Source organism: Alternaria incomplexa, assembly GCF_024043165.1.
Source record: "Alternaria incomplexa strain BMP 0042 chromosome Unknown scaffold_9, whole genome shotgun sequence".
Taxonomy (NCBI): Eukaryota; Fungi; Ascomycota; class Dothideomycetes; order Pleosporales; family Pleosporaceae; genus Alternaria; species Alternaria incomplexa.
Window position 1 is genome coordinate 220,354 of NW_026249858.1, and position 26,085 is coordinate 246,438.

The 26,085-nt window shown below is 53.1% G+C and overlaps 10 protein-coding genes across 10 annotated transcripts; 3 read left to right on the top strand and 7 right to left on the bottom strand.

Annotated features, from left to right (window-relative positions):
- Nucleotides 1–743: 743 nt before the first annotated feature.
- Nucleotides 744–1,450, bottom strand: J4E90_006436 (uncharacterized protein; the record flags this gene model as incomplete). The annotated part of the gene is made up of 2 exons (XM_051435981.1): nucleotides 744–1,269; nucleotides 1,326–1,450. The coding sequence occupies 2 exons, from the start codon at nucleotides 1,448–1,450 to the stop codon at nucleotides 744–746; spliced, it is 651 nt and encodes a 216-aa protein (XP_051289775.1).
- A 310-nt stretch (nucleotides 1,451–1,760) lies between these two features.
- J4E90_006437 (uncharacterized protein) lies at nucleotides 1,761–3,379 on the bottom strand (the record flags this gene model as incomplete). The annotated part of the gene is made up of 2 exons (XM_051435982.1): nucleotides 1,761–3,283; nucleotides 3,358–3,379. The coding sequence occupies 2 exons, from the start codon at nucleotides 3,377–3,379 to the stop codon at nucleotides 1,761–1,763; spliced, it is 1,545 nt and encodes a 514-aa protein (XP_051289776.1).
- Nucleotides 3,380–3,813: 434 nt separating this feature from the next.
- On the top strand, nucleotides 3,814–5,276 carry J4E90_006438 (uncharacterized protein; the record flags this gene model as incomplete). Its single annotated transcript, XM_051435983.1, has 3 exons — nucleotides 3,814–3,866; nucleotides 3,917–5,032; nucleotides 5,084–5,276. The coding sequence occupies 3 exons, from the start codon at nucleotides 3,814–3,816 to the stop codon at nucleotides 5,274–5,276; spliced, it is 1,362 nt and encodes a 453-aa protein (XP_051289777.1).
- Nucleotides 5,277–6,211: 935 nt separating this feature from the next.
- J4E90_006439 (uncharacterized protein) lies at nucleotides 6,212–6,682 on the bottom strand (the record flags this gene model as incomplete). Its single annotated transcript, XM_051435984.1, has 1 exon — nucleotides 6,212–6,682. One exon carries the CDS (start codon nucleotides 6,680–6,682, stop codon nucleotides 6,212–6,214), a length of 471 nt encoding a protein of 156 aa, XP_051289778.1.
- Nucleotides 6,683–6,951: 269 nt separating this feature from the next.
- On the bottom strand, nucleotides 6,952–7,737 carry J4E90_006440 (uncharacterized protein; the record flags this gene model as incomplete). Its single annotated transcript, XM_051435985.1, has 1 exon — nucleotides 6,952–7,737. One exon carries the CDS (start codon nucleotides 7,735–7,737, stop codon nucleotides 6,952–6,954), a length of 786 nt encoding a protein of 261 aa, XP_051289779.1.
- Nucleotides 7,738–8,114: 377 nt separating this feature from the next.
- J4E90_006441 (uncharacterized protein) lies at nucleotides 8,115–10,121 on the bottom strand (the record flags this gene model as incomplete). Its single annotated transcript, XM_051435986.1, has 2 exons — nucleotides 8,115–10,033; nucleotides 10,079–10,121. The coding sequence occupies 2 exons, from the start codon at nucleotides 10,119–10,121 to the stop codon at nucleotides 8,115–8,117; spliced, it is 1,962 nt and encodes a 653-aa protein (XP_051289780.1).
- A 6,298-nt stretch (nucleotides 10,122–16,419) lies between these two features.
- Nucleotides 16,420–18,559, bottom strand: J4E90_006442 (uncharacterized protein; the record flags this gene model as incomplete). The annotated part of the gene is made up of 4 exons (XM_051435987.1): nucleotides 16,420–16,656; nucleotides 16,706–17,948; nucleotides 18,087–18,361; nucleotides 18,413–18,559. 4 exons carry the CDS (start codon nucleotides 18,557–18,559, stop codon nucleotides 16,420–16,422), a joined length of 1,902 nt encoding a protein of 633 aa, XP_051289781.1.
- Nucleotides 18,560–19,372: 813 nt separating this feature from the next.
- Nucleotides 19,373–20,679, top strand: J4E90_006443 (uncharacterized protein; the record flags this gene model as incomplete). Its single annotated transcript, XM_051435988.1, has 4 exons — nucleotides 19,373–19,596; nucleotides 19,655–19,943; nucleotides 20,001–20,255; nucleotides 20,305–20,679. 4 exons carry the CDS (start codon nucleotides 19,373–19,375, stop codon nucleotides 20,677–20,679), a joined length of 1,143 nt encoding a protein of 380 aa, XP_051289782.1.
- A 984-nt stretch (nucleotides 20,680–21,663) lies between these two features.
- J4E90_006444 (uncharacterized protein) lies at nucleotides 21,664–23,612 on the bottom strand (the record flags this gene model as incomplete). The annotated part of the gene is made up of 2 exons (XM_051435989.1): nucleotides 21,664–22,265; nucleotides 22,313–23,612. 2 exons carry the CDS (start codon nucleotides 23,610–23,612, stop codon nucleotides 21,664–21,666), a joined length of 1,902 nt encoding a protein of 633 aa, XP_051289783.1.
- A 575-nt stretch (nucleotides 23,613–24,187) lies between these two features.
- J4E90_006445 (uncharacterized protein) lies at nucleotides 24,188–26,045 on the top strand (the record flags this gene model as incomplete). The annotated part of the gene is made up of 2 exons (XM_051435990.1): nucleotides 24,188–24,258; nucleotides 24,311–26,045. 2 exons carry the CDS (start codon nucleotides 24,188–24,190, stop codon nucleotides 26,043–26,045), a joined length of 1,806 nt encoding a protein of 601 aa, XP_051289784.1.
- Between the last annotated feature and the right edge of the window lie 40 nt (nucleotides 26,046–26,085).

Genomic DNA, 26,085 nt, shown 5'->3' on the forward strand with positions numbered 1-26,085 from the left:
GCCCTACCGTCAATTGTATCATCCATCGCCAATCCTTCCAAAGTCAAGATACACATCCACATCGCCAACCTAGGATAGGAAGGAAGAAGTCTTAGGTACAAGTAAGAGGTATGGTTTGGGTTCATCTGAGGAGTACAGCGGTAGTGGGGTTCATACGTACAGGAACTAGGGTCAAAATACAGCAAGGTCGTAATCATGTCTGCTTCACGGTCGCTGACCATCTATGCTACATTTTTTCGGTTACTTGCCTTGCGCATGACCTCACGTCGGAGGTCAGAGAGGCTACCTTTTGCTGTATGCGATGATGGACGTGAAGGAAGTTGAAGAAAGCAGGATAGCGATTTCTAGAAACAGCTTGGAAAAGAATAGACTTTGTGTGGTCTAGCTGGACTACAAAAAACATCTGTCTCTTTGTCAACAAACCCGTTCTTGCTGCTCTTGTGCTGAGATTAGCCATGGGCTAACGAGCTTCCGTGATGTTCTAATTTGACTACTTGAGATAACGGTATGATTCTTGCAATACCATTGGAAAGGCAGTGGCTCTTTGCTGTATTTGCATCATGTCCCCTGTCGCGTTGGTAAAGCATCACGACGATGCTTCAAGTGATGTTGGCAAGCCACCTACGCGACAGTCGCCACGAGACGTGCCAAAAACATACAAAAATGCATTTACATCATTCATTCTGGGTATCATATCATCCTATCTCTCCTCCCCCCTACCCACCGTCTCTTTCCGCCCCCCCTCACTTCTTACCCAACCCCTCAAGCACCCTTCTAGCCCCCTCAACAATCAACCCATGCTCAACCGCATGAATCCTCTCCTCCAACGCATCCAGACTCTCTCCTTCCCTCAACTCCACCTCCTGAGTAACAATCGCATCCCCAGCATCCACCTCGGCAATAACCTCATGTATCATAACGCCCGTCCGCTTTAGCCCTTCCTCTTGACCCGCCTTCCACGCGCGATCAATCGCGTGCGCGCCCGCAAACTCGCCAGGTAAAGCGGGGTGCAGGTTTATTATCTTGATGCCGGCGGCCGCGATGGGCGAGAGGAAGGAGGGCGTGACGATGTGCATCCAGCCGGCGCAGACGATGAGATCGGGACGGGGGTGTTGGCCCTCGAGGATGATTTTCGCTAGTTCCGCATCGTATTCTTGGCGGGCGGTGTCGAGCGCGTTGGGATGCTTGTCTTTGTAGGACTTGAGGTTGTGGTAGGTTGTTGGGATTGAGGCTTTGGCGGCGCGTTCGAGACCGTAGGCTTTTATGCGGCTGGTGTGAATTGTTAGTTTGATTGTACAACAAGGTAGATTTCGAGGCGGAAGTACTTGGATATAACGTGGGTTATGCGCGTGTTGGGCAGAGCGCCGGATGCGCATGCGTCGATGAGGGCTTGAAGGTTTGACCCGTTGCCTGAAATCAGGACGGTGAGGTTGTATTGGCGGTCTGGCATCCTGTATTTGGGCTAATCGAAGACGAAATGTGAAGATCCAATACGAGTATCACTGCGCTGCGTCGAGGCGATTCAGCGCAAGGTTCGCGTTCCAAAATTTGGACGTGGGGTAGCTCTGCCCCGCGCGGAGATTAGGTTGCAATCGCCGGTCTAGTGAGAATGGACGTGCTATTGGGTATACTACCTAAACTATCATCATGACCCAGACCTTTGGACAGGCTTCAGGGCAGCCTACAATGGAGACACGCTAATCGTCCCCGATCTCTCCTGCGCTTACTCAAACACCCTACCACGAAAAGAGCTATCCCCTTTACGACCGCATTCTCTTTGAGCTGGCCACTGATACTTCATCCATGTCTTCCCACTCGTCATCCTCGTCATCATCAACGACAGTCGCCCTCTTCCGCTTGCTTCTCGCGCCGACTGCGGGCATGGACGCTTCATCGGCCACGATACTCTGGCGCTTCTCCAGCTCTTCAAGACGCTCTTCAAACTCCTCCTGCTGTGAGTCGACTGCCGACTCCAGCTTCTCTACACGTTCAGCGACATCTTCCATCTGATCCAGCGCATCCGCGTTCTGGCAGTATATACGGTGCTTCAGCGCCAATCGCCAGAAGTAGTATCTCCGATCGTTTTCGTTGCTAGACTTTGCTTTCCTTGTGATTCGCGCCCGGTTTCGATTGTTTGGTGGAATGGTCGACAACAAGTGGAGCTCGATCATCCTGTAAAATTGTCTGCTCACAATCTTGGTTTCCACCCGAAGTGCTTCAAGGTCTTTACCGTTGCCAAGGATCTGGTCCCGCGGAATTGGTGAGTCCTTCCTTAGGGATTCAGGAGACAGATTGGAAGCAATTGACAGTTCCTGGAAGGCGGGCAATGTACGAAGATAGGTGATGTCGCTGTAATCCCGCATGGCATCGAAAGCTTCGCTCGGATCTTCAACTGGTATCTCGAAGATGAAGGGCTTGCTCGCTAACTCCTGGAAGATGGTGTCGTACAAGCGGCTTCCGAGCGATTGACCTTGGTATGGGGGGATAATGAGAAACTGGGAGATGCGCTCCCTTGATGGCGTCTCGAGGAGGTCCAGCTTATTGGTGAAGAGGAACGTCTTGGGGTCTTGCGTCAAACGAGGTGGCGTATATTTGCCGGCAGTGCCGTCATTGCTGTCGGCTGGTGATGGCAGTTGCTTTGTGGCACGAGCGATCTCGAAAGTAGGAAAGACCCAGGCGCGATATGACGTGGAGAAGCCGGCGAATGTGTAAGGAGAAAGTTGTGAATCTGACAAGGGCGTCACGTCGTATAGAAGGTATAGCGTCCATCGGTCGAGCGTCTCTTCGTCATCCAAACCGTCTATTGTCGCGCCCTCGATGAACAGCAGTGTCAGGATTCTCATATTCAACCAGATGCGCCTAGCATCGGGATCCGTCATGGAGGCCTTCCATATCTCGTACTGTTTGCCGTATAGGCTGAAGGTCTTCATACATTCACCCGGTGGTTTCCAGTCTGAAGACGCAGCACCGGCAGCATCGTCGATCGACTCGGGGAGGAACTCGCGAAACAGCTCTGGTGATAGATCGATCTGATTCAGGTCTGGGGAGATTTTCTTGAGGTCGAGTTCCTGGTCGAATGAGATCTTCAGATTCGGCTTAAGGTCGTTTGCGCGGAAGTCCAGCTCGATGCTGGGGTTCTTGTACCCCGCGATGGTCTCGTTCTCTTCGATGACGGTGTATGTGTAGCTGGGGTGAAAGGAGTCGTCGTAGATGCGTTGGGGGCCGTCGGCGTTGGAGGTGCGGTAGAGGTTGATGTGGAAGCACTCATTTGAGTTGGTGACCCCTACACGATGTTAGCAAAGTTACGCCGACGCTGCTCTTGCTACACCTTCGCGCAGCTCCCATGGCGCAACTTACAATCATCCAGATCGAGCTCCATGACGACGGCGTTTGTGCAATACCGTGTAATATGGAATGTGCGCTTGACTGACGCGGAGTATCTTCGCGACGTGGGTGGGTGGGGCGGTGGCAGTCGCGTGTAGCAATTAGATGATGGACGAGCAGCGCGCAAAGTGAAGGGAGCAGCTAGCGCGACGGGAGACGCGTTTTAGCGCAGCCCTACGTCGTCGCTCCCGCCCCTGCTCCCAAGCCTCAAGAAAGTTGCGCTATACGACCAACTTGTCCACATCAGCCTCACAACGCGCCAGCCCTCACCGCCAACACCACCACCACCCCAACTACCCTGCGACGGCCGACTCCTCGCGGCATGGATAGCGTCGATTGAACGTCTTACCACCCTTTTCCCTTTTCTGTGTACCGGGCGCATCTTTTCTTCGTAAATCCGCTTAGGGGACGACTCTACACGCTGCAATCATGTGGGACGGCCTGTTTATGCTGCTCGCCTTGAGCACGGTTATGGGTATTGCGTGCGTCTCTGGTCTCTACAATGTACAGGAGCGAATTCTAACATGCACAGCTCCTTCCTGGCCGGCATCCTGCCGCTCTCCTTTAACCTCTCCACCCGCCAATTGCGCATCATCACTCTCCTCGGCACTGGAGTGCTAGTAGGCACCTCTCTGATTGTTATCATACCCGAAGGCATCGAGACCATGTACAGCGCTGGAAGCAAGGCGCATGCGCACAGTGCGCGGAGTGTTCAACCTACCATCCCCTCGGTCGTGAGCCTGCAAAAAGAGATACCTCACCCACCCAAGTTCCCGACTTGGAAGAGAGCAGATGATGTCGCCACGAACTCGCTCACTGGAGGAGCGGTCAAGGCGCCGGGCGCCGTCGACATGACTAGCGACAAAGCTGCCATCGATATGCAGTTGAAGAAGATCAAGGACAGCAAGGAGAAGGAGAAGCCTGCGGAGGACGCCCACCCGCAAAAAGGTGGAGACGACGACTCGACAGAAGGCCACAAAGAGGGACACACTCGCGTGCACGCACCGGAAGACGACGAACCAGCCCATGGGCATGCTGAAGCTGGCCACGAAGACGGGCCCAGCCCACATGCATACATCGGCGTTGCACTGATACTAGGTTACATTCTCATGTTCCTGGTCGAACATCTGCCAGAAGCCCTGGCTTCCGCGAAACCAAAGTACCAGCCAATGCACATTTCCTTATCGAACCTGGCACGCGGACCGCACAACTCATCTTCATTGAGTCTCAACGGCATGGGCATGCAGAGCGCTGCAGTGACGCCTCTCGCAACGCCTGGTCTGCCTCCTCCACCCACAAAGAAGACACCAGCAGCCACAATCGGTCTCATCGTGCACGCATGCGCCGACGGAATCGCGCTAGGTGCCTCCTCTACAGCCGAATCCACATCTCTGTCGCTCGTCATCTTCTTCGCGATCATGCTGCACAAGGCCCCTGCAGCATTTGGTCTCACTTCTGTTCTTCTCAAACAAGGACTCTCAAAACGAAAGGCGCGGACACATCTCGCTTTCTTCAGTTTAGCAGCGCCAGCAGGCGCTTTGGCTACTTGGACCATCGTACACATGTTCGGACGCAACCACCTGGGTGGTGATGAAGGCTTAACATGGGCGACTGGCTGGGTATTGTGCTTCTCTGGTGGAACATTTTTGTAAGTCCACAGATCCGCCCTACCGCTTTCCGATTTACTAATCTGACGCAGGTATGTCGCGATGCACTCCATGTCTGAAGCCACAGCCTCTCAACACCCGCACGAAGACCCCACCGCGAACGGTTACATGGACGCATATCCCGGTAACAGCAACATGTCCAAGGGCGACATAAGTATCGTCATGATTGGCATGCTACTCCCGCTTATCACGCAAATAGGACACGCACACTCACACGGCCATTAGAAGGAGAAGGATATGGGTTGCATATTGTGGCGTTCCACACAGGCTGGTTTCGCACCAAGCTATCTTACTTGTTTTAGAGCGATGTTGTCGAATTAGTTTTATGTACCGTTCTGGAATGATACCAAATCTTGATCACACCACATCCTATGCACTTGATAGTCGGGTTCTAGTCTGGCATGCGCTTGATTTAAAATGCTCATGTAGTCTCCATATCACCATCGCCATGCTCCTGCACCCGCTGCCCCGCCTTTGCACCAACCACCCTGTTCTTGACCCTCTCAGGCTCGTCGGCCCCACCCCGCCTCATTCCATACATCCACCTCGCCCTCCTGTAATTCACAAGTGGCCGTCTCGAGACTTTACAAGCAAGTGTTTCTCTTGTTCAATTTAGTCTTGACACACTGCTCCCCTTTTCACCCAGCTTCTGCTATGACGAATCGTTCAGCCGTAGCAAGCAAGTTCGAGAAGGTGCTGTATGAGATGGACGTGGTTACACCAAGGACGCAATCGTTTCGAGGGCGAAGATGTATGCGTTGGATGTAGAAGCGTTGGAAATGCTGTATTTGGCCGTCATCTGTGAGGATCCTGCGCCGCTATAGCGCGATGGGTGAGTTGTGCTAGCGATATTCATGATGCGGGTCAAGGTCTATGGAGGCTCGAAAGGAGCCCGGGACGCAGGATCTATTGTAGCGAGGGCGTCGATACTGATGATGAAGCGAGCTCGTGGTATCCTTGGTAGCGAAATCAGAGACGTAGGAAATCGGAAAGTGTTATTTGGGCGAGAGGTCGGAGTCGTTGTCAGGACCCGGGGCGTTGAGAAACCTCGTGCTTAGGCCTGACAATCCAAGGCCAATGCCCTGCGCTCTCTTTCTTGTCTTTACTTTCGCAAGTCCGTCACAACCCCCTCCCTTCTCGCACAAAGTCAATCATCTTCCTCACCAAGGCATAGCCTCCGCTCCGAAATCCACCCTTTGCGCCGCATATCTCCTATCCTGCCACGTCTCTTCCTCCTCATCCTCCAATTCCTGTCCTACACCCCACCTCTTCTTAACCTTCTTAACAGCAAACCTCCCAATGCCCCAAACCGTCGCCGCGAAAATCGTGCCCGCAATGCCCGTCGGCGCCAACACGAACCCCGCCCCACTAACCACTGTGCCGAAAGCTCCAGCACCTATCGTCGCGACCAGTGACCCGATCGCAACGTATTTCGCATATCGGACGAGTTTCCAGAACGCGAATATGACGCCGGAACGTAGGACGCGGAGGAGTGCGCGCGTGCGGCGTGAGGATACGGCGTTGGGCGCGGTCTTGGGGTCGTACAGGTAGCGTAGATTGCGCCGTGTTGAGGCGAGTGCGGAGCGGGATCGCGCGTCTATTTCTTGTTCGTGGACGTCTGTGGAAGACATCTTGGGGCGGGTTGCGATTGGTGGTGGCAGCTGTTGAGGTACGAGATGGAGTTTGGGAAGGAGGTTTGCAAAGAGCGATGACGTCATTGGGCATTAAGATCGAAGCCATAGATCTTAGGACTTGGTGATTCGGACAACAATGTAATTTTGTAAAACTTATACATGTAGGCTACTTGGCTCTTGCATGAGCATCCTACGGTCTGAGACCACTCGCTCATAGACTTCGATCTCGATACCATCCCATCATGTCTTCCTCTCGCGCCCGTCACCTACTCCCGTTTCTCCATCTTGACTTCCTTCATCTTCGCTTCCATCTTCACTTTCTCAGCTTTGACCCTCGGTTCCGTCTTTATGTGCACCTCCTCTTCCTTCAGCCCCATGTTTACCTCGACCAAGTCCAACCCGCCATGAAGCTCCAGTCTCTCCCTCTTGCCTTCCTCCACACGCCCAAACTCCTCCTCCTCCACGTCTTGTAGCCTCTCTCTCTTCAGCTCCTGTTCTTCCTGCAGAGTGCGCCTACCCACCGGGTAAGCGCTGTGGTTAGACGTATTCAACTCCAGTAAAGACCAAGCGAACCTCCGTCCAGTCACTGGATCTAGGATTGCTGCACGGAAGGCCACACCGGTCATCTCGTGTACCAGGCGCGGCTTTTGGCCGTCTGATTTGTGTATTTCCGTGTCAACAAAGTAGTCGATGTCCTCTTGCACAAGCTTTTCGGCCAGGTGTTTGTGCTCGTCGGCTGCGATGATATTTAGTCGTATATCTGAGTCGGGGTCGTCCCAGCAGCGTACGGTGATCTTTATATGGCGAGTGTAGGGAGCTAGCGCGAAAAGAGCAGAGGCGTAGATCCATTTATGTCTTTGTATTTCGTTGCCGTTTTGGTCAAAGAGCAGTCCGGGCTGGATGTCATCTTCTCGTTCCCACCCTGATGGCTCGTCGGCGTAGGTGATAGCGCATAGATTGATTACAGGCTGATAAGCCGCATCGGTTATAACGCGTATGGCTAGGTAGAGGGGCGTTGGTACGCCAGGAAGGGCTTGAGCGCTGGTTGACATAATAAAGAATGGGCGATGGGTACAGGTGCAGGTGTTGTTACAGCTACCGAAGAACTACACATATCAAGACTGAAATAGTCCATGGGCCCTGATAGCGTCATGTGTTCGGGCCATGAGTCTCTCGTTTCCCTTCACTACTGCTCATGATATCATTTGCCCCCTTCTGTCCCTCCGCACGGTCCGCTGTTCCCAAGCTATTCATTAAAATACCCTTGTTGAACGTCTGCCTTCTTCCTCGCTCTCACATGTGAGGTGTCCTTGTCGCATTGCTGAAGGCCTTTGGACGCTTTCTACGCGTGGTCTCCCCCAGTCAAACGCTACTTTCCTCGTGCTGACATCGAATGGCATAAGATCAGGTGATATTGTTGGAAGCGATCTCAACGTTGCATCCGCTTCAGTCTTTCTTCAGCAGCCCTAGCACGCCGTTCTCTCTCCATCCTAGCTCTTGCTTCTGGCGTTAGCCCCCTCATCTCTTCCTCTCTCAAGTCTGCTCCAGTCTTGACAGGTAGTGCACCCAACGACTTGCCCTTGCCCAACCTCTGCTCCTTTTTCCTGATTTCCTCGGCCTCACTCTCTTTCCGCACACGTTCGGTCTCAGCCTTCCGTCGATCAGCTTCAGCCTTACTCTCAGCAGCCTTCTCGGTCTTCTCTTGAGCGTCTCGCTTGTCGGCCTCGGCTTTGGTGATGGCTGCAGGTATACCGGCCTTCTCCCAGTCCCAGGCAGACTCTCCGAGCTCCGAGCGTGCGACGCGAAATGCGTCACGAGCTGCACGGTCACCAGTCAGCGTGAAAGGAGTTCGCGCTTCATCATTCATCACAGTCGGATCGGCACCGGCCTTCGTTAGGAGCGCGAGGATGATAGGAGCAGAATTTAGGGATGCAGCAAGATGTAGTGGTGTCGGTGTGTGATGGTTGGTCGGGAGGAACTGGAAGTTTGGTGAAACTTCATTCGTCTTGAGGTAGTTGAGAAGCGCAGGAACTTTCGAACGCTTGATTATCGGTATAACCTGGGACGTGTGTAATGTCGCAGCCTCTTCTTCCTTCGTCAACCTCTTGGGCTTGGGTTTCGCTGGAGCGGGTGCGGTGGCCGCAGCTTCCTTCTGAGAATTATTAAGAGCAGCAAGCGCTGCTTCATCAATGGTACTCTGTTTTACTCGAGTAAGCTCAACAAATGCACGCATCAGCTCTTTCTGAGTCGCTCGCCGTGTACTGAAGGGAAAGCCTCGGTTGCGTGGGTCATTGTGACGCAGGACCTGTCCTTCATACGGACCAAACAGAGTCCTTCGGTTCGTCGCGCCGGTCGCGCGGACAAATACCAATTCTGCAGTATCGATCATGCTTTTCCAGCTAGAGAGTAGCTCGCGGACTTCGGCGATGAGTGCGGTCTCGTTATAGCGACGAATGGATGAACCGGCCGAGTGTGCGTTGCCCTTTGCGTTATCGTTCGCTGATTGCGAACCTCCCTGTTTCCGTCGTGTAGTGTATCTGTGGAAGGTCTTATGCGCAATTACAGTTGCCGAACGCTCGTCGAATCCAGTGTGATTCTTCCCTGTCTTCGGTGCCAGCGCCACTATCATTGCAGCGAAATGGCCACCGCCTATCATACAGAGAAAATAATGCGGCCCAATGTCTGTGCCTGGTAGTGGGACACCACCCTCATTCGCCTTGATCTTGAGAGGTTGATTCGGGGATAGCTGCTTTGCGCGTATAGTGTCTAGGATATGTGACTCGTCCTCCTGCTCCGCATTCGAGAAGATCGCGCGATAGACGCCCAGCGACATATTTTCGGGTATTGAGGGTGACGAGAACCATATTAGCGGAGGCTTGCCGGAACCTCTCTGCTTCTTCCTTGAGGCAAATTCCTCGAACTCCGGATCCGAAATCTTGGCCTGCTTCTTCAAGAGTACGCTTAATGTCGAGTCCTTTGTCTTCGCCCCTTCTTCATCTTCATCGTCGTCGGATTCCGATGACTCAGACCCTGATATGCTCTCATCCAGATCTCCGATGAGCTTCTCGAACTCGGCCTCGCTTACAGGCTTTGCACCTTTTATCTTTTGCTTCAGGTTGTACCCATGAAGGTCGGATCGGACGTGGGCGCGCTGGTCTGCAAGGGATGCGAAGCTGAGCCCACAGAGGTTGCACGATGTGGCCTTTGCCGGGCTGCTGCTCTCGTCTTCGGCGGTATCGGGAGAGTCGCTCGCCGCCACAGGTGTTGGAATCTGTATCTCTTCTAATGGCTGCTCAGGCTGGTCCTTGAGAGTGAGTGTGGCCAATAGCTCTTCGGGAAGATCAAACACTGCGAATGTTAGTTCCGTGTGGAATGGGGGAGCAGGTATCTTACCATAGAGAGGGCGCTGCAATAGATAGTCTCCTTTTTGGGCCATTGTAAATTGTCGAGAGTGTTGGTCAAGTGTGGTAGGTGGTATGCGATCGTGAGCAGAAGATTCGGAGGGGCGCGTTGTAGGTTGAACATGACGTACACCGGCCTTACACGCGAGTCATCGGGCGCCCAACACGCTAATCCCTCACCAGCGCGTTCAGCCCTTCACCACCCACCAACCCTGCAAACGGATTTCACGCGTCAATCACCAGAAACCACGACCAGGACATGAAGGTTAAGCTAAAGCGCCTTTGTTTTCGCGGCGTTCCGCACACAAATTAGATTACGCGTACTCCGCATCAGCCACCTGCACAAACACCCACCCTGGCTCTACGTAGTCCAGCAACTGCAGAGGATCCGGCCCCTCAATATGAGCGGGAATTGATACGAAGTCTATGCTGCGCTCGGCAAAGCACTGGTGTAGCTTTGCAAAATCTGGCGGAAAGTGACCCAAGAAAGGTGGCCAGTCTACTACAGCAACTCTCTTCAGAGACAGCTTCGGAGAAGCCATCTCAGCGAGATGGCGCAGCATCTCTGTCGGGCCCTCCCACCCCTTTGAACCCCAGTGTTCTTGCCAGTCAATCTCAAAGCTCACCTCTTCCAGTGATGGTGGAAGATGATGAACTAGTTTCGCAACGAAATCGGAAGTACAATTAATCGGCTCGTCGTCGTGTGTGATCAAGCCCATATCCAACGAGCGAAGATTTGTCATATTCGAAGCCAGGCGTGCTATCTGCAGCACGTGCCCCTGACAAAGCATTTGTTTGTCGCCCCGGATGGAGAGACGCTCAATCGTTGCGCGGTTGTGTATGAACGCTCCCGCAAGCTCGCTAAACTTGGTCAAGAGGCTTGGAGAGTATATGCCGCGTTGATCTGCCAAGGAGAAGATGCGAAGTCAGCGTATGCCTTATATTGAGTTCGTACAGTCCTGTTATTACCATTATTGATGTCTTGTTCGTAGGAGAAACTCTTCAAATTCCTGCAAGCTTCGGTGAAGTACCTCAGCGTCGGCACCTCCACAACGGATCGTTTCAGCGTGATTTCCTGGACTTGAGAAGATGCGGGATCTAGCACAGTCTGAATCGGAATGTCTTGGTCCCAAGCCGGGCGTTTGTTGTTCTGATCGAGGAGCACTAGGTCCGAAGCGGTGAAACCGTGGAGTGAAGGAAGGAGGAAAATGTATGCTATGGCTTCCAAAGACAGCGGACCGTGTATGTTGATGCTCTTCAGGTGTATGAAACGATCTGAATGGTTCGCTATAGTCGTGAACCAGTATTTGTCGTCTGGCCAGAAGGCTTTGTCTGCGACGACAAGTGTATCAACATTCGGGGTGAACATTAGAAGTATCTCGAGAAACTCGTCATCGCGTCGTGTGCCAGTAGCATTAGACATCAATCTGTCCTTTTCTGGTAGCTCCAGAATCCTAATGCATATGAGGAAGACTGCTTGATTCTCCTCAGTATCGTCATGATCGTCGAAATTGTGTTTCCACGTGAGGTTTCGGACTCGATTCCCAAGCTCTGGATTTGCACATAGCGTACGTAACAGTGGCCAAGGACGTCGTACGAAAAGGTTTCTGTACAAATGATCGAGCGAAAGGGTGTACATCCGACGGCTGGTCAGACTAAGGTGACATATGTCCTTAGCGTTCTCATTGGGAATGCGCTCGATGATACTCATAACCAACTCGTTGGGCAGAGCATCGAAGGGACACGAAGATGGTACAGTGATCGACATGGTGGCTCGAAGGTAGCATGCGCAAACGACACTGCCGCAGATGGGTCATACAAGCGGCTTAGACTTGAGATGCATCATGCAAGAGGTATTTCACTCAAATTTAAAAGTAAGGTGGTCTTTAGATATGGTGGCATAGCACACGAGCTTCCCCGCGTTGGGACGCTAATCCTTAGCGGCAGTTAGACCGGTCAAGCACGTGTTGACAATAATGGCGAATCATCTGCTAACATTACACCGATATACAAGCGACTCAAACCCCACAAAGCTCTTAGAAGTATCCTAGCCGCCTGCAGCAGTCGTACAAGAATGCAATTTTGCCCAGCTTCATGCGGTTGTGGGTTGGACTTCCTAAAGGCAATGACCCGCAAAAGCCCCCGTTTTGTGTATCCAGAGCCAACCAGACTCTACGTCTTCTTTGATAGCCAGTGGCTCCTCACCCTCAATATCTTCGTAGACTACATCGAATTGCATTCCTGAACGTTCATATACCCGCTTCAGATGCTTAACCTCGTCCGGGAGGGGAAACCAGCCTGCCAGTGCAGGCCAGGCGATATAGATCTGTTTCAATCTGGACGTCGAAGAAGTAGCGGCTTCGACCAAACGTGATAAGATGCCGATGAGGAATTGTAGCTTGGGTTCTTGGCCTAGCCCATAAGTCCACTGAAGCCGCAGAGATTCAAGAGTGTCTGGAAAGGTCTTGACAATCTTTCTCGCTATAGGATGTAGGTCTTCAAAGCGTGGGGACTCCGATTGATTGAATGTCTCAATATTGCAAGGACCAATATCCAGAGTACGGAGTCTCGGGAGTGTAGGTCCGGTAACATGATGACATAGTGATGACAGCTCCATTTCCGTCACCACCGAGTCTACTCGTAGACGTAGGTTCTCGAGAGAGCTATTTGGACCCCATCCATGATGCCCGACCCATGTGAGAATACCTGGCGACAATCCAGAACGCCATTTCAGATCATGAGAGACGTGTTCGTAGTCAAAAGTCTTGAGTTTGTCGAGCTCTTCGAGAACGATCATTGCCGAATGGATGTGTAGGTCTGATTCTCTTATAACCAAGCGTTCGAGAGATGAGCCGTTAGCCAGCCACCGATCAACGTGGGCATCGCCGTCATCGTCCCAGGGGAAAGTCCTGCCAGGCTCTCGACGCATATCGACGGCCTGAGTAAGCTCCAAGGTTTGTATAGAGGGCAAAGTCAGAAGCGGTACAATACTTTCTAAGCGTAGAGGACCTAGCAGAGTGATTGATCGAATATTTCTGAAGTGAGCTGGATTGGCAGCCAAAGTCTTGAACCAGTAACAGTGGTCATCCCACTGCCATACATCGTGTACGGTGATCTTTTCAACTTTAGGCGTGAAGAACAAAAAGAACTCCAGGTACCACCAATGTACTTCGTGATCAGAAGAGAAGCCTATGAAGCGGGTTGGTAGGTCGGTAGAGATATCCGTGGTGTCCAAGATGGCCCCAGAGCTTCTGAGTTTGTTGGCAACGGCATGCCTGTCGCCTAAAGGCAGACAGCGGCGTCTGCATGGTCGGCTCCAATAATCCTGATACCACACCACCTCTTTGACATAGTTTGTGAGTTCATGACAGTGGGCTGAATGAGACAGCGTTATGGTACGCAGGAATTGCTCCGGGGCGCAACCTGGAAATCTTCGATATAGCCGGTCTAGTGTGAGGCGATGAAATCGCCAACTCGTCGCATTCAGAGCACGTAATGTCAAGTAATCATCTGCATCCAGCTCATCTAGGATGAGAAGGATCAATTCGTCGGGAAGTGCAGGTGCGCCCAAATTCAGGCGCGGTGCTAGTGCAGGAAGGTCCATCGTTGCGATGTTGTGGCAGATCCGTTGGGCGAAGGTCTAGACAGGTTTGCATGTTACCGCCAGCGTAGTATGCATGCGAAATCGCTGCTAAGACGATGGGAGGTACCTAGGTAGATGACAGCGGGATGGTGGCGCTGAGATGGCGCGCACGAGCCGCCTCCTCCGGTTCCGCGGACAGCGGCTCGATCTGCAGGGGCCCCGATGTCACGCTACCTAGGCATTTAAAGCTTCAATGCTCCTTCACAACGCACTGGTAAGCAGCTGGCCGCCTCCTGGCGAGCTCTTCAAAAGCACTGGGAACATACACGCACACGTAGATGGTGGTCAGCTTCGACATCACCAGGGCGACCTCGGGACCCTTCATTTCCCGGAGACGCGCCACATGGCGACTTTACGCATCGATCTCAGTGCCAAGCAAGGCGTACATACGCCCAAGTCGTACAAACTATTACCTTTGCAGCATCTTACCGTACCTAGGTAAGCTCTCAATGCCTGAGCCCGATGCACTTCATTGCCCGGATCTTTGGATGAACAACATTTATCACCCGCCCATACAGACTCTTTCATCGGCAGGATCCTCCAGACGGGCAGAACCTCACGAAATTTTTGCTCTCAAGTACAGCCCGTTTGGCACCATCTTCGTCTCAACGCATTTGTTATACAGTTCCCGCACCTTCCTATAACGTGTGGTCCTTCGCCACCCTCAGATGCATGTATACGCAAGCTGGAAGCCTCTGGCATGCAAACTACTTATCAAATGCTGGTCCGAACAACCCTGATAGAATCTGGATATGCGATATTAATGATGAAAGCCTGTGGCTGCAAGCGTGTTCTACACTAACTATGCGCCCGCATGAACAAGTGCAGTTATGCCGGGCTCGCATGCTTTGGTGTAACCGCATCTCAAGTATAAAGAGTCATGGCATCTCGCAATTGTCGTCTACGAGGCACTGACTTCATCCCAAAAAAGCTTCTGCCTCGCCATGAGGGTTATTTTTGCATTTCTGCTCTTGGTTGGAAGCACCGTAGCACAAGCTCCGAAAACCGATGCGTTAGCCAAACACGGGCTTGATCAACTATGGCTTGATGTGGCCAAACACCCCGATAGCTACACCAGGAACTGTACCTCAAATACAGTCGCTCGGCGCCGTGATTGGTATGTTCATGCAAACCTCAAGGAGGATGCTACTCACACCCCACAGGTCTAAGCTAAAGCGTTCGGAGAAGCTGAACTACATCGAAGCTGTTCACTGTATGGGAAAGACTAAGGCGAGAACTCCAGCTGCAGTTGCCTCTGGAGCGATAAGTCGTTACGATGACTTTGTAGTCACCCATATCCTGCTGACACAGTTCACGCATGGAAACGTATTCTTTATCAACCCGTAATACGCCTTATCAGAATGACTAACATTGACAAGGGCAACTTTTTGTCGTGGCACCGCTACTTTATGTGGGCATGGGAGCAGACTCTGCGTAACGAGTGCGGGTATAAGGGCTATCTTCCATATTACAACTGGGCGTTGTGGGCTGATCACCCCGCCGCATCCCCTCTCCTCGATGGGAGCGACACGAGTATCTCTGGAGATGGGGTGTATATTGCCGGTCGTAATGCTAGCTGTGTACCTAACCCAAACCGATGCTTTGTGGAAGTTCCACCCGGCAATGGAGGTGGTTGTGTTGCCTCTGGGCCCTTCAAAGAGTTAGTAGTCATTCTCAAATGCCTTTATCAGGTCCAGAATATTGACGGCAGTCCAGCTGGAAGATGCACATCGGACCAGTATCCTCTCTCGACACCACCGTACCGCCAAACCCATCCCCCGACGGTCTGGGCTACAACCCCAGATGCATCAGACGCGACATCAATACACGCTCATCATCAGAAACCACCGACGCTGATGTCGCCGAACTAATCACAGCCAGCGCCAACATCTCCGCTTTCCAGGACACGCTCCAAAACCCTTCTCCTGGAAAACTTCGCGTTCACCTTGGTGGCCACCAGACAATCGCTGGTGACGCGGGCTCAGACTTCTACAACTCCCCGTCCGACCCATACTTTTGGCATCATCACGCCCAGATTGACCGAACTTGGTGGATCTGGCAGAACCAGAATTTGGAAGATAGGCGGTTTACTATTGCTGGAACGCTTACGTTTCTGAATACCCCGCCGACGAGGAATGCGACGTTGGATGATGTTATGACATTCGGCGATTATTTGGGGTTTCCGAATATGACGATAAGAGAGGCTTCTAGTACGCTTGCTGGGCCTTTTTGCTATATCTATGAGTAGAGAGGTGATAGAGCCGGAACCGTCAGTTCAGTACATGTATTCATCTAGATAGCTTGCCTAACCTCTTCGACATCCCCGTCAAACCTTCGCATCTCTTTTTCGCCCAGGTCGACCTGTTTTAAATCTGATCGGTGACCGCAATGCCCATAATATCGATGTCTCACCGGCATATAGTACGAATGATGTGTCGTAATCTCGCCACGCAGAATGCTTGTGGCACCGTAAGCGTTCGCCCCGCATAAGCCTACCATGCCTGAAGATGTAATCTGCTGCATCGTCAATCATAAGTCAACTGGCAATGCGTCCAATCGCGCCAGTACGATTAGCGTTTTATTGAAATAAGATCGACACTTGGCATAGTCGAGATACGGGTCGTAGATTGAGTGATAGGCTAAGTGGAGAGCAGGAGATCGAAAATATATGTACAACGCCATTCACATGTCTACCACGTCTCTTGGCGATATCTACCACTCTTTTCCATACTCACGAGATAATTCTCTGCGTCCTCCCTGTCCATATTCCCATGTTCTTGAAAAGCTTCGATGAGCGCTTCGCGCACTGCCTGGGGCATCTTGCCCGATGACCCACAAATGTATAGGATGCCGGATTTATGGAAGAGGTGAGAGAAAACGAGGGAGGATTGCTGCCGAATGACATCTTGGACGTAAACCTTTTGACGCTGTCATATCGTTAGCGTAGACTTGAACAGGGTGGAGCTGGGCACTGACCTGGTCTCGGGAGAACGCCGCGAAAACTTCTAGGGGCACACCAGAGGATTGAAGCTGCGCCCACTCGTCCTTGAAGAAGTAGTCTGATTCAGCGTTACGACAACCGAAAAAGAGAAGATCCTTTACACTTCCGTCATCTTGCTGCGCGTGGCCGTTTTGTAGCTTCTTATGCTCCTCGCGCCATAGTATACGTTGGTATATCAGAGAACGCATGGGAGCTACACCTGTGCCTGGTCCAATCATCACGACCGGTCTATTAAGTTCCTCTCTTCCTACACCCAGTCCGCCTCGCGAAAGAGTGACTGTGATCTCTTGTCCTGGAGTGAGTGAAGCAATATATCGCGTAGCAACACCCTGCCTAATTCTTTTAATGACAGTCTTGTACTTTACAATCGCGATCAAGAGCTCAATCTTTGTCCTATTCTCCGCCTCTGCGTCAGGATTCATTGCGCTTGCGATGCTGAACTGGCGACCACGCAATGCAGGGATGATGCTGCATACGCGCTGCCAGGGTATTTTGACAGACTCAAACTCCTGTAATACCTCTAATATGCTGCGGCGCGGGCGTGTAGTGTAGTCGTAGAGTTCGTCAAGGTACTGGGGGTCGGTAAACTCAAGTAGTCTTGCTTTGTGAAACTCGTCGTTCGTGTAGTGCGCGAGCTGGGCGAAAAATGACCTCCGTGGTATGGCGATGATGTCGAGATGGTTAGTCAGCAGCTGCCGTAGGGTAATTAGACTACCTGGCTCCAGAGTCCGGACCGGCAAGGTGGTGTCAGTGGGCGTTGAAGGCGACGAAGGTACGAAGCGAAGTGGTATATCAGCCTCGGAAGTCCAGCCCATACACTCAATGAACTGCGATACATCCGACGGGAAGTTCTTGGGGTATATTGTGAGTACATCGCCTGGACCGTAGGGATGTGTCTCTGGTATTTCGAACTTGATATGCCGTACATCCTGCCAATGATTTGTTGGAGTGACTCTCTCATTGCTTGTAATCTTCGCAACCAGTCCAACACTTATGTTCAGGAGATCTGGTGGGGGAACATCCGTCGCATCGCCATTCAATGCAGGTACAGCATTGGTGTTCGATGAAGATGTTGTATCATCGACGGCAGGCGCAAGCAACCATTTCGGGTCTAGCAGAACATCGTCCGGTATCGGCTCGACACCATCAGCGAGAGGGTAAGAGTCAAGGAGATGTTGGCGCAGTTTCGTCGACCATGGTAGGAAAGATCCGTCGATACTTTGGAATAGTCAGATATGCGCCGTAATTGCAATGATGGCACAAGTTTTGCTGCATACGCAGTTTGACAGGCAACATGAGACGATGCATCAGGAAATGGAAAGAAAATCTGCAGACGCGATAATCGTGTTGACATACCCCTCTGGATGTTGCTCGTCCGACTCTCCGCGATCGCAGACTGGCTGCGCTCCTAGCTGTACGAGGCGATTGTAGAGCTTGCGATGCGCCCAGTTGTACTTTGGATAGGACGTATCACCAAGACCAAAGGATGCAAATTTCATCTGACTCAAGCACCCTGGTCGCAGCCGAGCACTTCGGATGGCTTTCCAAAACTTCTGGCTATTGGGTGGCAGGTCACCCTGGCCCGTAGTGGAAACGGCGATGAGAACGACATCGTGTTGCAGCAGTTGTCTCTACCGACAGTCAACCATCGCTCCTTGCACGCGACACCGCCACTGACATACAAGAGTGATGGCGTTGAGCTCAGCGACTTCCGTGTGGAATCTCAGTCGCTCAGCAACCCTTCCCATCTCCTCAGCCACATCCTGCGCGTTCCCTGTTTCCGAGCCGTAGACAACCAGTGCGCGGCGCGCTTGCAGTGCACCTGCCATGGCGGTAAATCAGCAATCAGATTGCGGTGAGGCAGGCTAGCCTGGACAGGACTCGAGGAATGGGAAAATTGAATGGCAGGGCCCCCGGATCCAGTGCATGAAGAAGCGGTGCACTAGCGGACACGTCAACGGCAGGCGGGTCTTTTTCATGCTTCTAGCGGCAGTGGGCGGTGGGGCGGAGGTGAAGCTGGAGCGCCATGCAGCCAAGCTCGAGGTCTACTGTGGCGCTAGGGCGAGCTGTGGCGTCGCGCTTAGCTAAGCAGTGGTGGGCGTCGCGTGCAGGCACTGCAGTCGCACCAGAGCATGCACATATGTGCGTGCAATGGGTGAGAGAGAGTGACTGTCCTCGCTGCTTGTGCTGCGGCGAACCCGTCCATGCGCTCAGCGGCCGCCTAGTCGCCGTTTCCCCTATCCATGCACTCCTGGTCGCTGCTCTCAGGCAAGTGGGCCCTCGACTGTGCGCAGGGGCCGCTTCCGTTACCAGATGCGGCCAAGCCCCATGGCTGCGCTCTTCAAAATAATCTGCCTGGTCGAGGCCTGCCCTCTCTCTCCCCCATCAAGTCAACAACAGAGACCAACCACGCACCCCATCAACCCAATCCTCTCTCAACCTTCCCCGGGCTCGTAGCTACCCACTCCACACCCCCCTCGTCAACAGTTCCACCAGCAGGCGGTTCGGCAATCCCATCACCCACCAACCACCACTACTGTTCAAGGTTACCTTTACCGGTCTACTAGGACTCCAAGTTTCGTCAACCTCTTACACGCCCGGTCTATCACTCGTGTTCGTCAACCACCCAAACTTCAGCAATCATGTCCGCACCTGTCGACAGTGTCACCGCCCAGATGGCCACCACCTCCCTCAACGACAACAACGCTCCCACCACCACGGAGAGCACTGGCGCTCAACAGCCCACCGCAGCCGAGGACGAGGCTGTGCGTGCGAGCGCCGCTGAGGGCAGGCGACTTTACATTGGAAACCTCGCGTACGCGACCACCGAGGGGGAGTTGAAGGAATTCTTCAAGGACTACCTGGTGTAGGTGGACCCTGTTTCTCCGCATGACGCAACTCGTCCAAGCTAACACGTGGTGCAGCGAGTCCACGACCATCCCCACCAACCCACGCACCTCGCGCCCCGTCGGCTACGCCTTCGTTGCCCTCTCGACCCCGTCCGAGGCTGAGCGTGCCATCGCCGAGCTCAACGGCAAGGCCATCCTCGACCGCAAGGTCTCCATCCAGCTCGCCCGCACTCCCGAGGCCCACGCTGAGGGCGCCGGCAGCGGAGCCGAGGGCAACACTGGCGAGGCCCGCCGCCGTACTTCCACCCGTGGACGCGGTCGCGGTCGTGGCCGTGGCGGCCGTGCTGGACGCGGCGGACGCGCTGTAAGTACCTCCGCACCCCACCGCCTGTCTTCACAAGCTAATCAAGTTCTGCACCAGGCCGATGCTGAAGGCGCCGAGCAGGTCGAGCTCTCCAACGAGGCTCCTGCCGACTCCACCCCTACAAATGTACCCGGCCAAGTTGCTCCCCTGACCGAAACTACGAACGAAGCGCTTACCGCAAAGAAGGGCGCCGACAAGTCTGCTCCCCAGGGGCCCCGTGAACGCAAGCAGCGCGGTCCTCCCGAGGACGGTGTTCCCTCCAAGACAAAGGTCATGGTTGCGAACCTGCCGTACGACCTGAAGGAGGACAGGGTGAGTTTGCACATCCCCTTCTCACAGCACGTGCTAACTGGTGAATTAGCTTCTTGAGATCTTCAAGGACTACTCCCCCACCCAGGCCAAGATCGCCCTCCGCCCCATCCCCCGTTTCATGGTCAAGAAGCTCCAGGCCCGCGGTGAGCCCCGCAAGGGCCGTGGTTTCGGTTTCGTTACCCTCGGCTCTGAGGAGCTCCAGCAAAAGGCTTGCTCCGAGATGAACGGCAAGGAAATCGAGGGTCGTGAGATCGCAGTTAAGGTCGCGATCGACTCCCCCGGTAAGGAGGACGACGCTCCCGACGCGGCCGCCGATGGCGAGGCTCCCCTCACCGAGACCACTGCCGCCAACGAGACCGACAAGGTCGTTGAGAACCCTCCCGCCACCTCTACCCCCGCTGCCACCTCTACTCCCGCCGCCTAGGTAGCGGCTGCTGCTTAGACGCGCGTCATCCTCGGCAAGTCGCGTCAGACATGGCATTGCGCTGTGGATTTGTGTATCGAAGTTTCTGGCCCATCGACATCTACCATTTACCTTGATAGAAAGATATGGGCAAGCGCCTTCAACATCTTAGTCGTTTTAGGTTATCGGGTTATCCGCAAAAGTGCGAATTCGGAGTCTGTCAGGTGTAATATGGTGGACTATCTCGGGTTCTTTACGGTTACGGAAAACTTATGTTAGCTGGCACGAGAGATGAGATATCACATGAATGAACAAACAAACAAACCTGCCGTCAATACGACGGTTGATGAATGACTTTTCTACTCTGAGAGTCTCGTGTTTCTTCCCCTGTGATTGCGAGCTGCACCCTCGCAAGACACCCAGGGTTGTCCCGAAGGCGATGGCAAGGACAATCGTGATGCGACTTTCCATGTCTTGATTCAATCAACGATGTACTAATGTGCGCCGTGTAACAAGAATTGATGGGCGGTGCATTCGACGTATTACTATTGTATCCTAAGCTCTTAAAGACATAGGAATGAAGTACATTGGGAATTATATAATATCTTGCATACCCATTATATCAGCTTTGAACAATGTTTCGCGATGTATGACAAAGAAAAACGACCTTAGTGGTGGAATACATTCTTAATCTTGTTTCCAGTTTTCTTGACCCAAGAACCGATTTTCGCCCAAAAGGAGTTCCAGCCACGTCGCGTAAGTAACACCTCATCTCTACCTTCGATGCCCATCTTGTCTTCTACTCGAGCCGTTGGCGTAGGCCAATTGAACTCTGAGAGAGTTGCGCCGGATGGGCCTGAGGGTAGGCTGACTGAAGTGATGGAACGGGTAGGAGTCGGCAAAGGCGGTACTGATTCTGTAATTGAAGCAGATACTGAGGTTAATGCTGTGGTATCTGTCGTGGATGATACTACAGATCGACGCCGGCGACGTTCGTATCCTGATTTAACTGCTGAAGCTATAGATGTCGTCAGAGGGAGTCAAAATGTCAACCTGGTCAAGTGACTTACTGGGTGATGGAGTACCAAAAGTAGCTGGTGCATTGATGCTTGAGAGCAAGGAGAACTCCACTGTCAAAGAAGTGGGCACCAGAGACACCTTCGCCGGCTCAGACTTCTTGGAACCGCCAATCAACGTAGCTGTCGCAGACAGTCCACTATACATGGGCGGAACAGTACACTCGCCGTCTGCTCCAACGGGCCCGGCATCGACGGGAACAGGACGACCGTTGTTATCAATATCAGCCATGACAACGCACCAGCCTGTCCCACTGGATATCGCTGATGGGCCCGCTTCTTCTCCTGCTGCTGCGTACGGGTATCCTTGGAAAGTCGGAGGGGAGACGCATTCCCCGCCTGATCCTGCAGGCCCACCTGCGACGGGTATAGGTGTTCCATCTCGGTTTATGTCCGCAACTGTGACGCACCAGTTGACGTCGGCGGATATGTTGTTCAGAGCAGCAATCGCTGTGGTTTTGGCAAAGACAACAGTTGTTGCTGTGGTCTTCACGGTGACGGTGCTGCGGCCTGTTGCTGGCTGGTCTTGTGCTGGGAAAATTTAGCTTTGGTAGGACTTGCGTTGGATTAAGACATACCCAGGAAGCTCACGGCATCATTTTGGGCTGTTGATCGGCTCACGCTTGCTATTGTAGTCATTGAAGGCTGTGCTGTCACTGTGGTGATGCTCGTCAAGGTAACTATTACAGTCACGAGAGATGGCCCACCGGGAGCTACTACCGATGGTGTGATAGGCTGCGGAGTTACAGAAGTCGTGCCGGTCACCGTTACGTGTACTGTGTTTGATGCGATCGCCGAAGACACAGAAGGTGGTGATATAGGCGTGGCACTCGGGATGCTTGGCGACCCAGAGCTGAGCGTATCCGGCGGTATTGTTGCAATAGACTTGGATGATGCTTGTGAGCTAATTGGAGCTTCAGCGGGTGGTTTTGGCTGAGGGTTTCCGCAGCTCATATTCTTGATCCTTGACTTTCGAGAGCTTGGATCAATGACACTCCAATCGGCCTTCTGATCCGATGTAGTGTCTTTGAGTAACTCGAACCAGAAAGTAGTGTACTTCCCAAATACAGTACAGCCAACCTCACTCCAGAACTTCTGTAGTTCGTCTATACCGGCAACTGCAGCGCCGTGTTGCTCGGAATCGGTAAAAGGCCAGCCCATTTCTGCAATCCAAACCGGTCTGTTGCCTGCGCGCTGCTTGACTCCCTCGAGAGAGCCTTGGAAGCTTGTACTTGCTGTTCTGATACTGTCTTTGTTCCAGTACGGGTATGCAGTCATGCCGATGAAGTCCGCATTATCCACCACTGCATATTGCGCGGTATCAACGTGGCCGATTGGTTTGTCCTTCATGTACTGGGCGAACGATGAGGAAGCGATGCTATTCTTCACCTGAGCTATGGTCTGCGCAACGACCGCTGCGGTAACACCAACTTCTTGAGTCGCCTCGGCACGGTATACATCCTCGTTGCCTACAGAGAGTCCAATAATAAGATCGGAAAGAGCTTGGCCGTGCTTCTTAAATCCTTTCTCGAGTGCGGCCATCTCATTTTTGACGTTCTCATCAGGCGAACCGCCCTTCTGCGCTGGCGTTATCCAGAACCCCAGTAGTAGGTTGGTTTTGGAGGCAACAGCGGCATTGAAAGCTTCGGTCGGCTCGTCGAGGGTTTTCGCTGCTCTGCAAGTAAACAGGCGAGCACTGTCGAAGGGTATGTCGGTAGTCAGGTTCTTGGCCAGGTTGAAACCATCGAGGAAGTCTGCTTTCGGTTTGGCATTTTCTTCCTGACCCCAGAAAGCACCGTAGTTGAAGCCTGTATAGACTTGATTCGCGGCCTGCGCAAGGTAAGGAATTGAGAGACAGTAAAGAAGGAAAAGCCTCATTTCGTGATGCAAGTCTTCTCAAAGCGGATTCGGACAGTATATTGCATAGAAACAGAGGAGGAAAGTAACAGAGGAAATCCATCTAGTAAGTACGACTGAGACTTGAATGTCCATGATGTTAGCTTGAGCGATGTGATGGACTGCAGAGTGTGACAATAGGACGTCGTTGAACAATACGTATTCAGCATTATTCACACGGGTGATCGGGCTTCTACACATAGAGACGAGTAAATAGATACCAGAGTTCTGACGAGTGAATGAGTACGCGTAAATAATTTATCGTCGCTGACCTAAGTGCACCTTCGACTGCAAGTTCAGATAGACTAGATCGGGGACGATCGTCTCGCCTTGCAAGGCCAAGAGCTAAGAAGGCTTAAATGGAGTCATTGGTAGAAATCACAATGGCGGGGAAGAAGAGATGGCTGCTGTTGTGGGGATAAGACAGTAACCAATGAGGAGCGAGATGATGCAACGCCCTGGTGTCGGAGAAGCGTCCGTCCCCGCGGCTCCGAGCTCGCATCGATAAATTATCAGGAACAGCCAGCCGCCACGGAAGGAGCAGCCAGCCCGCCACCATGTCTCTCGCACGCTTTGGAGGTGCTCTCGCGCGCGCAAGGTGCTCCCCGCGGCCGCAATGGCACGCAGCGTATGTCCCCAAGTCCACCACACGTCCGACTCGCCCGTCTAATTGCTTGCAGACGTGCGCTTTCCAGCTCCGCCATCCGCACCGCCAAAGCCGACAATGAGCTCAATTCGGTCAGCAAGCACATCACCCAGCCCAAGTCGCAGGGCGCCTCGCAGGCTATGCTCTACGCCACCGGCATGAGCGAGACGGACATGAACAAGGCCCAGGTCGGCATCTCGTCCGTCTGGTACTCGGGCAACCCGTGCAACATGCACCTGATGGACCTGAACCACAAGGTCAAGGAGGGCGTTGAGCGGGCCGGACTGCTGGGCATGCAGTTCAACACCATCGGTGTTAGCGACGGCATCTCCATGGGCACAAAAGGCATGCGCTACTCGCTGCAGTCGCGCGAGATCATCGCAGACTCCATCGAGACAGTCATGGGCGGCCAGTGGTACGATGCGAACATCTCCATCCCCGGCTGCGACAAGAACATGCCCGGTGTCATCATGGCTATGGGGCGTGTGAACAGGCCTTCCCTCATGGTTTACGGCGGTACCATCCAGCCCGGTTGCGCGAAGACCCTCGAGAACCAACAGATCGATATCGTTTCCGCTTTCCAAGCATACGGCCAATTCATCACGGGCGAAATCACCGAAGACCAGCGATTCGACATCATTAGGCACGCTTGCAACGGACAGGGTGCTTGCGGAGGAATGTACACAGCAAACACAATGGCTACGGCAATCGAGACAATGGGCATGTCGCTACCTGGCTCTTCGTCGAACCCGGCGAACTCCAAGGCGAAGATGTTGGAGTGCCTTGCAGCGGGTGGTGCCATCAAGAAATTGCTCAAGGAGGACATCCGCCCGAGCGACATTCTTACTCGCGAAGCATTTGAGAACGCCATGGTCGTCATCAGCATCACCGGTGGCTCAACCAACGCTGTTCTTCACTTGATCGCGATCGCTGACTCTGTTGGTCTCAAGCTTACTATTGACGACTTCCAGAGCGTGAGCGACCGCATTCCATTGTTGGCGGATTTGAAGCCTTCCGGAAAGTACGTCATGGCCGACGTTCACGATATCGGTGGTACTCCATCGCTTCTCAAATTCCTGCTTAAGGAAGGTCTTCTTGATGGTAGCCAATTGACTGTGACTGGTAAGACACTCAAGGAGAACTTGGAGAACGTTAGAGATTTCCCCGCCGAGCAGAAGATCATCCGACCGCTCAGCGAACCTCTGAAGTCCTCTGGTCACTTGCAAATCCTGAGAGGATCCCTTGCCCCCGGAGGCTCCGTAGGCAAGATTACTGGCAAGGAGGGCACCCAGTTTACCGGCAAGGCCAAGTGCTACGATGCTGAGGATGACTTCATCACTGCTCTCGAGCGTGGTGAGATCAAGAAGGGCGAGAAGACCGTCGTTGTCATCCGCTACGAAGGTCCCAAGGGCGGCCCCGGTATGCCTGAAATGCTGAAGCCTAGCTCCGCCATCATGGGCGCTGGTCTCGGCAAGGACGTTGCACTCATCACAGACGGCCGCTTCAGTGGTGGTAGCCACGGCTTCTTGATCGGTCACATTGTGCCTGAGGCACAGGAAGGTGGCCCCATTGGCCTGGTTCAGGATGGCGATGAGATCACCATTGACTCCGAGTCCAACGAGCTGAACATCGGCGTCAGCGAGCAAGAACTAGCAGAGAGGCGGAAGAAGTGGACCGCGCCCGCCTTGAAGTACCAGAAGGGTACGCTTTTCAAGTACGCGCGATTTGTCAAGGACGCTAGCCAAGGCTGCGTTACCGACTCTGAGTAATCTTCACGTTTGAACGTCTCTCATGTTTTCATCTGTATGT